Raw genomic sequence first — 12210 nt, 5'->3', positions numbered from 1 at the left:
TTTTTGAGCTCGAAAATAAGTTTCCTCCTCAGGTAGTTCTTGCCCGTGAATTCCTTAGTTTGTGCTGGTGTCTGGTGTCTCCTCTCAGAGGAGAAGAATAAAAATACACAGTTTCCAGAGCCTTTGCATGACTCTTGAGGAGTCTTAGACTATGACTCCCTGTAAAAGCAGCTGTCTCCCAAGTGGCCCCTTGTGGCCTTGAGTGGCTCTCCAGTTCTCTGTCTTTAAGCTGTATCTACACTGCACACTGCTGGCAGCAGCAAGTACTGTACACGTAGCTATGTGCCCTAGTGAAAACCAGGCTGTGTCCATGCTGCGGTGTGTAGCTACGCATGTCAATTTAAAGGTGCTGGCAGCGAGCCTTCCCGCACTTCCAGAGCCTTTCACTGTGGCATGAAAAGGCTCCGGCAGCAGGACACAACACCGCTAAAACTAACAGTGTAGCTGAGGGAGGCACTGCTTGGGTATGCAAAGAGCTGGGTAGGTACATACTCCAGTGTTTGGACACTGCTGTTTATACCTGTGCTAGAGGGGCATGCAGTGTATATACTGGATGTGCTGCCATATGGAGTGTGCACTGGAGACAGACCCTTAATGTTCCTCTTCAGGGCTCCGCAGTAAACTACATGCAGGCTTCTCTCTGTTCAGCCATAGCTCCTTAGGGGCTGGGCTTATTAACTTCAAAATCCCCAAATAGTCTATGAAGTTCAGCTCAACTGGCTGCTTTTAGTAGGCCACTCCCAACCCTTCCTGGAGTGTTTTTGTCTTTTCCCCTGTAGCCTGCACCAGGCACCTCTTGCTCACTGCAGCTCTTACACTCTATGCCGCTGTTTCTTGTTCCCCTCTCTTCATAGAGACCAGCTGTCCTCTATCATGTGCCGCTGTGAGTTGCGAAATGAGGCACTGGTGGGCTGAGCCAACTTCCTCCTAAGGCATGTCTACGCTGCCCCTTCCCCGCCAAAAAAAACATGGTAGCAAGCCTTAGAGCCGCCAGCAACTGACATGAGCTCATGCTACAGGGCTAAAAAGAGCAGTGTAGACGTGCCCACTCAGGCTGGAGCCCCCACTTTTGGGTTTCAGAGCTCGGGCATCAGCGCAACTAGGAATGTCTGTGACCAGCTATTTTTAGCTCCCAGACAGCGGTGGCTGACCCAGGTTCTGAAACTTGCTGCAGTGGCTTTTTGTATGCAGTGGCAGATGTACCCTCACTGTCCACCCTGTGACTCTGAGTTAAGAGCCACACCAGGTTAGACTTCCCACACTTAGGGAATGGCTTCTTCCCTCATTGCCTTGAAAACCCCTCTTGTGCTGGTGAAGTGGCTGCTCTTGCTACCTTGGGAGCAACAGCGCAGAATTTGCTGTGAAGTCCACTGACCATCTTTGTGGATTGGTTCTCTGCAGTAAGCAAGAATTCGGCAGGTATGGTCACGCAAGCAAAACCTCAGCTAAGGCTGCCTGATATAGCTGCAGTTAAGCATAGACTGTAGTCGGGTGTCTCTTATCACCAGCTTGCAGGACCTTTCGAGTTCACTCAGCCACACCTCTGGGTGATAGGAGCATATTTGCATTATGAAATTATCAGCAAAAACACCCTTATACCCTGTCAGCAACTCCTCATGTTTACACAGTTGCAGGTAACCTGGTTCCAATCCCTGTGTAGACATGACCTTTGAGTCCTAGACTCATTCTAGGCAGGGTAGCTCTTGGTGAAGCAGGGGCTTTGGAAAAACTTCATTCTGGACAGCTGTGTTTTTTATAGTAAATGGTTATTGTGAAACTTTGCTGTACACATGTGCAGGGGAGCAAGAGTGAGGGCTGAAATAGCCTGTCAGTGCTTTACCCTGCCCTGGGGAGGAGGAGTCTCCCTAAGGCACTTGCCCTTGAGAGGGTGTGACGCATGCTGAGCTGACCGGGAAGGAGGAAGGCTTTCAAAGGTTCTGTGCACAAACCTTACCCAGAAGAGGAACAGCTGCAGGGGCAGCTTGGCTTCTTTTCAAACTTCAGATAATCCAAGGGGAGACGTATTAAAATGAAGAGCCCTAGGACTTTTGAGGAGCAAACAGAGTGCATTGTGGAGGCACTTCTCTCTGATCTCTTAGGGGAAGACGAAGGGTTTGCTCCCCGCAGTCTGGAGACAGACTCTTTTGCTGAGTCACACGCAGGTAAAGTCACCTGGGACCAAATCTCTGGAGGGAGGCAGGAGGCTTTCTTGGCTGAAGGTTCTAAGTAAACGTACTGTTGGGTGTTCCTGGAATGGACAGAGAGGTGGGCTGCAGTTTGGGCTGGCAGGTCTCAAGCAAAGCAGGGTTGGCATGAGTCAGTATTTCCATGAGAGTCTCCAGGTGACTGCAAGGAGTTGTGTTGCCCTTCCCTCTCAGTCCCGGTTGAACCATTTGCCTGACATGGGGCTATGGAGAACTATGCTATTGGAAAGGACTCTTTCCAATGAGATGCAGAATGGAGATCCTGACTGCTTGTTATTGAAAAACCCAGGCTGCATCACAAACGTGCAGATTACATCTATTTGTAATAGCCTGTAAAACACCTGGGATTTTTGGATTCAAGTTATAAATGCCAGTAACTTTTTCACTCGCCAAATCTCCATAAAAATAACTTCTTAATAGTGATGGGGAAAGTGTAACTGGTCCTGGTCCTTGTTACCAAAGAACTAATTATCAGTAATGTATCGAGTACCAACACTGTACTTGGGGCTTAACGAATAAGGAAGGCTCTGTTCTCCATCCCAGGGAGTGTACAGTCTAGTTCAGACCCAGCCAAGAAACAATCAGGCCCAGAAAGTGGCTGAGAGTTGGTGCAAGTGGGAGGTGCTGCAAGCATCAAGCAGCATTTGTTTCTCAATGATTTAATGGAAGCATGCTTGGAGGAGGGAGCTGAAGGAGGAAAGGGAAGTTTGGCCCAGAGGGAGTCTCCCGTCTGCCTGTCCCCTGTGCTGAGCTCCCATTGGGCTAATGGGTCATGTACAAGTCTATTTCCATTGACAGGAGTATTGTGAAAACAGCCTGGTGAATGGCTGCAGCTCAAATTAGGTTTTCCTGAACCTGTGGAATCTAGTGTGGGGTTTAAACCAGAGTTCTAGAGGGGCTGGGGGCTGCTAAATATTAAAATACCCAAATACTTGGAGTAATAAGAGAGCAACTTAGCAATGTAATAAGAAAGGGCAACTAGGACTTACCCAGCCTGGGCGGAGCAGCTAGCAACCGTGCTTGATAAAATTGCTCAACACTTCCCGTCTTCAGTGGCTTACAACTTTGCCAAAGTGTAACAATTTGGATTGAGATTTTCAGTGCAGGGTATTTGCCTCAGCCTGAACTCTGTTTTGGAAAATGTCAAGAAAAAATAGTTATGTCTTAGAATGTGTTTAGGGAAACGTGTTTTGTCCATCTTAAATTTTTAAAACCTTTCTGCTGAGAAGCTCCAGCAGCATCTTGCATTTGAACAGGAACTTGAAACTTGGGCAGAGGGCACATTTGTGTCAGGATTGTGCCTTTTACCATCCCTATAGCAAAAGAGCCCAAACTGGCCAAATGGTTAAGCCTTTGAAAAATTGCTGTTTGCACATTTATTAGAAACTAAATGGTATGATGGATGAATTTGCTGAAGATTCTGCCTGTACTGAGCATATTTCAGCCTGGAAATGCAGGGGATAAGCATGACTTTTTCTGCACATGCTGCTCCCGGCTGATGGGAGCTGCTGAGGTACTGGGCACCAAATCAGAGAATCTCTCATTTGTTCTCATTGCTCCCTCTGCTGGCTGCCAGGAAGCATGGAGGAGGAGGAAATAAGTTGGGCATTGAGGACGTTGGTAGGAGGATGAGACTAGGGTCTGGAAAGGGTAGTGAACTGGAACCTGAACCCATGTGAGGTGGAGAGATTGAGACAAAGACTAGAGGGGGCAGAGAGGGTCAGGCTTGTGGACAGCCAGGGGCAAGGGCAGAAGACACACTACCTCCAGAATCTAGATTTGAACCCAGAAGTTGTCTGTGTTCGTCTGCTGTCAACAAATAGCTGTGTTAACCCCTTTGGCAAACTGTCTAGCCTATTGCCTGAACCTCATACCCAGCCTAGTTCTATTACCAGGTACTCTCTTAACTCAAGTGGTAGAGATCTGTGCTGTGGATCTAAATATCTGAACCCGACTGACGACCCAAATCAGGCATCCGTATGATTCCACATGATGATAATTCTGGTTTTTAGTCTTTTGGATTTTGTTAATTAGGAACTATTAGGAAATACTCTGATAATATAATTAAAGATCGTCCCATAATGCATATGCACAAGGGGTCCAAATTAAGGTTGCATGGGGAATCTTCATCTGGCATTTCCTAACTTCTATGTGCCTGACTTCATTCTTTTAACACAATTTTTTTTCATGTAATATAAAATAATTAAAAAATAAGTTTAGATATGAAACAGGCATTCTGAACCTCAACCACTTGACCTGCAGGTTGTACCCCCTTTCCCTGCTTTCAATCTGCTGTCTTAAACCGTGATCCCTCTGCAGGAGCAGAAGCTTCAAGTAGCTTTGATTCGGTTATTATTGCCAGTCGTCTGCGGAGACTAGGAGACCAATATAACGAGGATCTGGAGCATCCTGCCCAGCGCATCATTGCTGAGGTGGCTAAGGGAAAGGTAATGCACAAGCGCACTGTTTAGACCAGGGTCTACCCCTCTCCTGCAATATGCTGTAGAGCCCCAGCACATCCTTTCTTAACTGAAGTGCTATTATGTGAGAGGATGCTTTGTCTTGAGATGGGAGGGGCTGCTCTTGGACAATGAGGGGCGGGAGGGGAATGAAGAAGGGGAGCTGTCTGAACAGCCCCAGCCTGTGTTAGCTGACTCGACATGAGTCTGGTCTGAGGTTGAAACTCATCCCGGCCCAGTTTCAATATGGATGCTCATGCACCTCTAACTCTGAACTCTTTGCAGTCCTAGTTAAATTGGAAACTGTCTCTCCTTTTCCCCCAGCACTGCTGTGTGAACTACAGTTGCACTGTACAAACACATAGTACATATAGTCTCTGCCCTGAAGATCTTACAGTCTGACTTATTTGTGCCAAGCACAGTGCACTGGCCAAGGGGGTCACCTGCCTTAATCATAGAGCAGTGCAAGCCAGGCCTGGATAACCCTGTGGGGTTTGAACCAAGACTTATTTTGACAGTGGTATTTTATAAAGCCTCCTCTTGGTGTTTCCAGGTGGAAGAATTTGGAGTCATGGTGGATTCTCTCAGCAAGAGTTGGAGCAGCCTGAATCCTGAGCTGGGCTACGAGAGAGCTTTTCTGGCAGTGTCTGTGAAATTGTTAGCATACCTTTCCCGGAAAGTTCCAGCTGTGGCCCGTCGAATCCAGCTTGTGGAGCTGATTAATGGGAACCGTGAAGTGAGAGGATACATTGAGACCCATGGTGGCTGGGTGAGTGCTCAAGAATCACTGAAATTCTTCTGTTGGTACTTGTGGCTCTGTTCCTTTGCCAGTCTGCGCTGGCTACAGTGTGACCCAGTGTTCTGAGGGCACCATGCATTGGCACATCAAAGGAGATGTCCTAACCTTGTCAGCCTAGCTGCTCAGCCCTGCAACATGCCATCCTGGGGCATGCGCTGGCATTGCTGACCACTGACCCCAAAAACACCAGATTGTTCCCCCTTATAGTCCTACGTTTCAGATGGTGGTGTCTCTGTATCTGAAGCACTGCTGTGTTAAACGTCTTGGTGAAATCCTGCCTTCACTGAAATCAATGGTATACTTCCTATTGACTTCAAAAGGATTTCACCACTGTCTCAGCACCTTGAGAGTCTAACATTTCTGCCCTAGATAAGTTCATAAGGAATAAAAGTTAATCATATGTTGCATTTTCTAGCTCCTATGGGCTTTACAGACATTCTCTCACCCCCTTGTGGAGGTAGTGCTCCCCATTTTAATGCTGAAGAAATTGAGGCCTGGAAAGATGATGTGACTTGACCCAGGCCAGAGGGAAGGTTGGCATGCAAGCTGGGAGTAGAATTGGAGAACTGATTTCCCCATCCTGCACTTGGGCCACCTCTCTTACTGCTAGTTCCTTTAACTATTGTTTTTAATTCTTTCTTTAAATTTTTTTTAGGAGAACTTTGAAAACTGATGGAAAAGGCTACTCTGCCTCCCAGGAAGTGAAATGGCAGCTTTGAATGACTTAAACTATTAAACTGTTTTCTGAAAATTGTTTGCCCAGCCATCAGTCTTTCTACTTCCATCTGCCCCGAAGATCGATCCAGTCACTAATTGGGACACCTCAACACGTAGCTATTCTTCCACACCAGATGTTGCTCTCTTGTTCTTGCACTTATTCATTTATTTACAAATAATTTGTAGGATTGATTTTGTTTCCCTCCAACACAGGCTGTAAATGCAACTTTTAAGTGTGAGGACTGACAGTGACACTTTTGTTCTGCAAGCTTTTGTCCTACCCTGTAACCCCGAAGGGAGAGGGAGCCAGAGATGGCTGCCTAGTATCATGCTGGGAAACAGAAAGCCAAGGAATTGAGTCTGAGGAAGCTAAAAAGGAGGCATTGTGAACAAGAATGCTATTTATGGCAGAGCCCACAGATGTGAGAACTGGTAGCACTGAACACTGTTGGCCATCCTACTTCTCTAGCGCTCTAAAGAGTTAACAGATTTCTACAGTTAGGGGAATTGTCTTCCATAGCTGGCCATGCTCACTGAAAGCCCGTTCAAACCTCCTTCTGCTACCTCTGAGTTGGTATTAACAGAGGCACTCACATACAATCCCTCAGGAGCTATTGGTATATATGCTCTGCAGTAAAATCAGCTACACTAAGTCTGTGCCTTAGCCTGTGCCGCATTACACTTGGGTTTGCTGGAGTGACTCCATAAGGATTCAAGGTTTTACATGATCCTGCAGTTTGCAGAGAGCTCTTTGGGATGCTGCTGTTGAATCAGCTCATTATATGAGTAGCTCAGTGAAACAAGGCCTACATACCATATAGGACTCTGTGGGAGAGCCAGCTCAACCTGGAATGTCCCATCCCAAATCATCACCAGGGTGGTCATAGAGAGATGGTTCCACCCCACCAGGGGTCCCCTCAGAAGCCAGCTGCTGCTACTCAAGGGATCTATAGGGAGTTGTTTGGAATTCCTCTGTTAACCCACTTCCATACTCGGCTCTGACACCTATATGAAATCAGTGGGTCAGTGATGTCTGGGCTGAAAGGCAGATGAGCACAGTGGCCCAACTTAATGTATTTTTAATAAGATGAGCAAATGAATCTGTATCTATGCAAACTATATGAATTTGATTGCATCCTTTCCCTCTCATCTTGTCACTTGTCTCATACTGTCAGTTGTTCAGGGGAGTGATCACATCTCCTATTGTGTGCTTGTACAGTACCCAACACACAAGGCTCCAATCCTCTTTTGGGGTCTCTAGGCAATAGGGTAATTATTAAATACTTAATTCCAATCTGGATCTGGGTCTTGTGGGCCCCTTGGAGTGGAAATCTGGCAGTGTATGAGCTGGCTTGAGGGAAAGTAGTTGTGCTGCTAGTTGATTTAATTAGGGGATTTGCCCTTACAGCCTCTCAAACGGAAGATGTCAATTTAAAAATCAGGTTGCAAACTAGTCTCTCTCTCTGTTACTAACACACCCTAGATCACTGGAAGGGAAAGAATCTAAAAATCCAGTTTGTCATTCTTATGCACTTAATTTGCTATCTGCATTTCTCTCTACTTGGACAATGGCATCAGTTTCACTGGCATACAGTTAGCTTCTAGGCCAGGGGCTTAATGTGAGCATGTTTGGGTTTCAAACTCTGCAGGTCAGTGTTTGTTTTAAAATGGTTGTTTTCCCTTAGAATTTTCACACACTTTTGTTGCTCTGCAGTTACATGAAGGATTGCTTTTACAAAATTTAAATTTGACAGAAACCTCTCTTTTGGGGATAGAGAGGTTTGTTGCACTCAGAAAACCAGGCACGAGTTCTGCAGAAGTACTCTGAACTGGATTTGTGACCAAAATCCAATAATTATGCCATTTTGCTTGTTTTTTGCGAGTCTGTAACTAACTCTGAAATCCCCCAAAGGCTTTGCTTTACTGGCTGTCTGTCCAGGGACACTCAATCTGAGATTTTCACTACTGGTACAGAATCTTTTGAGTGTCTAGGAAGTTTAGGGGGGTTTTCTCCTCTCGTATCTGGTTCCCAGTTTGAAGTCTTCTCCTTTCTGCCACTGTAGACTCACTCTGGGTGTTTGGGTCTTGTCAGCTGGAGAAGTTTCACTAGGAAGTTGTATAAGGTGGAGTAGTTTGGCATAGTGGATTTTTTTTAAAAGGCTAATGGAGTTGGAGTCCCTTGACCCTGTCTCCTAGCAGTGATGTCTGGTGGAGCAGGACTAGGTACTCTGGCCTGGATCTGGGGAAGCCTGGCTGGGAAGGGTGGGCCCTAAATATACACCCAGGCATTATCTCTGTCTAGGAACCTTATGTAGGTTTCAGATTAATGTGATGAATGCACAAGCTAACTGAACCTGTTTTGTATGCACAGCATCTGTCAAATGCATTTTTAGAACATAGAGTATAGCTCACATGCAAACGAGAGAATTATAAATGTGACTGGAAACTGGATTTTGCATATTGTCTTTGTTGCTAGAACAATCTGTGTATTCAGAGTTTATCAATACATTGCTTCCTGTATGCTGAATGGTGTACAGAGAAGTGTGGTCTCTTGGGTGACCCAGTGTGCTGGAGGTATCCAGATGTTCTACTGATAACAGGTCCAGATGACTGCACCTTCCTGTGCCAGGGAGGAGTCAATATCGCATTGCTGATGATGGCCTGGAAATTAGATGTCACCAAAGACCATGCGAGTCTCTTTGACCTTCTCTTGATGGGATGATGGAGGATGCACTTCAAAGATTCTGGAAATGAAATCTTAAAAATAAAATATTTGTTTGTTTTAATCTAAAACTAAAGGATATTTTCATTGTAATGTGCGTTCTGATTGTGTTTGAACCCTGCACTCAAACCCACTCAGAGCATCCCTGTATGAAACCCAGCAAGTGGTCAAGTAATCTAGATGTTGCATAGCCACCCGCCCTTGTATACAGAAGATCAGCAGGATAAATATAGATGCATCATCCTGGCACATTAGGAGTTGAATCTTGTATATTGGAAAAATAATTTTCCTAGATTTCCCTGCAGGTTCCGGATTTGATTTATGCTCATGATTAATTTGGGCCTCTTATATATTTCTTGAATGGGCATCTTTATTAGTGAATAAGGGTATGGTTGGGTCAAGCTACAAGCAGGCAGCTCACTCTTAAAGAAGCATGACATTCTCATTTATCAAGGATTTGGGACAAATTTATAATCCATGGATACCTTTGATTTTGTTAATACATGTTTACTGGTAGTTTTTTTTATAATTCAAAGTATCCATATTTTAATCAAATATCTCCAGGCTTATGGTATATAAAAGGAGAGGAAACAATTGGTAAGGTGTCATGATTATGATTTATCATAAGAGCAAAGTATCAGGTTTTTGCTAGCAAAGAGCTGTAACTCACTACAGTATTAGTCTTAGGACTCCACTTCTGTTGGTATTTGATTTTGTTTTTTAAACCTCATGCCAATACCACATGAGAAAACAGTTCCACTGATATGAACAGAAATGTAAAGCAATTAAAATTTTACACTTAAAATTTTTTTTTTCAGAGAATAAGTATACAATACGTTAAGACTTGGTGGGCCAAAGATTTACTGCTTGGGAGTAAGTATATCGGAGCGCACATTACTGGCAATACCCAGAAGCGGTGTTCTAGGGAGAACTGCTAGCTTCCAGCAGTGCAGAAGCAGGGAAACTGCTTCTGTTCAGTAAATAAGCTTTTTTCCTTGATCATGGGTTTAAAAAGCTTCAGTAGAAATGGAAATTGTCTTTATAAATATTGTAAAATATTTACAGCAAATAAAATAAAATAAAATCAAAACCTACCTAGTCTTTTAAGTCACATTTGAGCATATATTAGTAAAATGCACATTAATATTTTAATACGTAGCTTTTAGAATTATACACACAAGCATCTTTTGCATGACTGTTTGGTAGAGAATTGTTGTTGTTAATTGTGCTATTGAACTGAATGAAAATTGTCTTTACAGTTAAGAGAAACTCACCACTTTTCCATGTCCTGTTGCTCTGAATGATAATTAAAGTTGCTACTAGAATAAGCAGGAACAGCCAGCGCAGAATAGCCCATGGAAATGGGATCCAACTACTAAAGCCAAAGAGGACAATAAATCAGTCTGAGTAGCCACTGTGGAAATACTGGATCTGCAGGTAAAAGATGCTTTTAACAAACATTTAATACAACAAGCACAAGTTCGACTGGGGGAGATTTTTTCAAAAATGCCTACAGAATTTAGGAGCACAAGTCACGTTGTTACCATTTGTTTTTCAAATAGTGGTGCTGAATTCTGTTGTCCCATTTGTTGCCCTTATTTCTAAATAGAAAAAGACGGTTACTCACCTTTGTAACTGTTGTTCTTCGAGATGTGTTGCTCATATCCATTCCAGTTAGGTGTGCATGCGCCGCGTGCACGTTCGTCAGAAGATTTTTACCCTAGCAACACTTGGTGGGTCGGCTGGGTCACCCACTAGAGTGGTGCCGCCATGGTGCCAGATATATACCCCTGCTGACACAACAGCCCTTCAGTTCCTTCTTGCCAGCTACTCCGACAGAGGGGAAGGAGGGCGGGTTTGGAATGGATATGAGCAACACATCTCGAAGAACAACAGTTAAAAGGTGAGTAACCGTCTTTTCTTCAAGTGCTTGCTCATATCGATTCCAATTAAGTGATTCCCAAGCCTTACCTAGACGGTGGGGTCGGAGTGAGATGTTGCAGAATGCAGAACTGCTGAGCCAAAGGTTGCATCATCTCGGACTGTTGAACCAGAGCGTAATGTGAGGCAAAGGTGTGGACGGAGGACCAGGTAGCTGCACGACACATCTCCTGGATGGGTACATGAGCCAGGAAGGCGGCAGATGAAGCCTGAGCCCTAGTAGAATGTGCGGTGAGGTGGCTCAAGGGGACATGAACCAAGTCATAACAAGTACGGATGCACATCGTCACCCAAGATGAGATCCTCTGGGAGGAGACAGGTAGGCTCTTCATTCGGTCTGCCACCGCAATGAAGAGTTGGGGCATTTTACGAAAGGGTTTTGTCTGCTAGATATAAAATGCGAGCACTCTACGGACGTCCAGGGAGTGCAACTGTTCCCATCTTGACGAGTGTGGCTTCGGGAAGAAGACTGGAAGGAAGATATCCTGGTTGATATGAAAGGCCGATACCACTTTAGGGAGGAAAGCCGGGTGTGGTCGCAACTGCACCTTGTCCTTGTGAAACACAGTATACAGTGGGTCCACTGTGAGAGCCCTAAGCTCGGAAACTCGTCTGGCCGATGTAATGGCTACGAGGAAAGTAGTCTTCCAGGACAGGTATAGTAGCGAGCAGGTTGCTAACGGCTCAAAAGGGGCAGACATAAGTCTGGTTAGAACCAGGTTGAGGTCCCAGGTTGGGGTGGGATGGCGTACTTGGAGGTATAGACGGTCCAAGCCCTTGAGGAACCTAGAAACCATAGGGTGTGAGAACACAGAGCGGCCACTTTCCCCTGGGTGGAAGGTAGAGATGGCCACCAAGTGCACCCTCAATGATGATACCGCTAGGCCCTGTTGTTTGAGAGACTAGAGGTAGTCCAAGATGGTGGGGATTGAGACCTTGATGGGAGTAACATTATGCGTTTCGCACCAGCAGGAGAAACACTTCCACTTGGACAGATACGTTGACCGAGTGGAAGGTTTCCTGCTACCCAGGAGTACTTGTTGTACTGAGGCAGAGCAATGTAACTTGGACTGGCTTAACCACACAGCAGCCATGCTGTGAGGTGAAGGGACTGCAGGTCTGGGTGGTGAAGTCTGCCGTGGTCCTGAGTTATAAGGTCTGGGCAAAGAGGCAGGGTGATTGGGTTGGCTATCGACAGGTTGAGCAGCATGGTGTACCAGTGCTGCCTGAGCCACGCTGGAGCGATCATGATCAAGCGAGCTCTGTCCCTGCGGAGCTTTATCAGGACCCTATGAACCAGCGGGAATGGTGGAAAGGCATAAAGCAGTTGGCTCGTCCACGGCATCAGGAAAGCGTCCAAGATCGAGC

General features: G+C 45.5%; 1 protein-coding gene across 3 annotated transcripts; it reads left to right on the top strand.

The window, feature by feature from the left end:
- The first annotated feature begins 17 nt into the window (after window positions 1-17).
- On the top strand, window positions 18-9995 carry BCL2L15 (BCL2 like 15). 3 transcript variants are annotated; one of them, XM_030561767.1, is made up of 5 exons: window positions 18-2162; window positions 3162-3163; window positions 4508-4651; window positions 5217-5432; window positions 6118-9995. In XM_030561767.1, exons 1-5 carry the CDS (start codon window positions 2030-2032, stop codon window positions 6133-6135), a joined length of 513 nt encoding a protein of 170 aa, XP_030417627.1. In that variant the 5' UTR covers window positions 18-2029; the 3' UTR covers window positions 6136-9995. The 3 variants fall into 3 exon arrangements, with proteins under 3 accessions (XP_030417627.1, XP_030417628.1, XP_030417626.1); XM_030561768.1 differs by lacking the exon at window positions 3162-3163 and having other exon boundaries at window positions 4524-4651; XM_030561766.1 differs by lacking the exon at window positions 3162-3163 and having other exon boundaries at window positions 4467-4651.
- The last annotated feature ends 2215 nt before the right edge of the window (window positions 9996-12210 follow it).

This window comes from Gopherus evgoodei, chromosome 4 (assembly GCF_007399415.2).
Source record: "Gopherus evgoodei ecotype Sinaloan lineage chromosome 4, rGopEvg1_v1.p, whole genome shotgun sequence".
NCBI lineage: Eukaryota > Metazoa > Chordata > Testudines > Testudinidae > Gopherus > Gopherus evgoodei.
The sequence above is the reverse complement of the archived record's forward strand: the minus strand, read 5'-3'. Positions and strand labels throughout refer to the sequence as shown.

Bases quoted from the DNA above. Each gene is read 5' to 3' on its own strand.
- BCL2L15 (XM_030561766.1), top strand. From the start codon at position 2,030: ATGAAGAGCCCTAGGACTTTTGAGGAGCAAACAGAGTGCATTGTGGAG. The intron at 2,163-4,466 runs GTAAAGTCACCT...CTTGACCTGCAG, and splicing joins TTTTGCTGAGTCACACGCAG to GTTGTACCCCCTTTCCCTGC. The intron at 4,652-5,216 runs GTAATGCACAAG...TGGTGTTTCCAG, and splicing joins CTGAGGTGGCTAAGGGAAAG to GTGGAAGAATTTGGAGTCAT.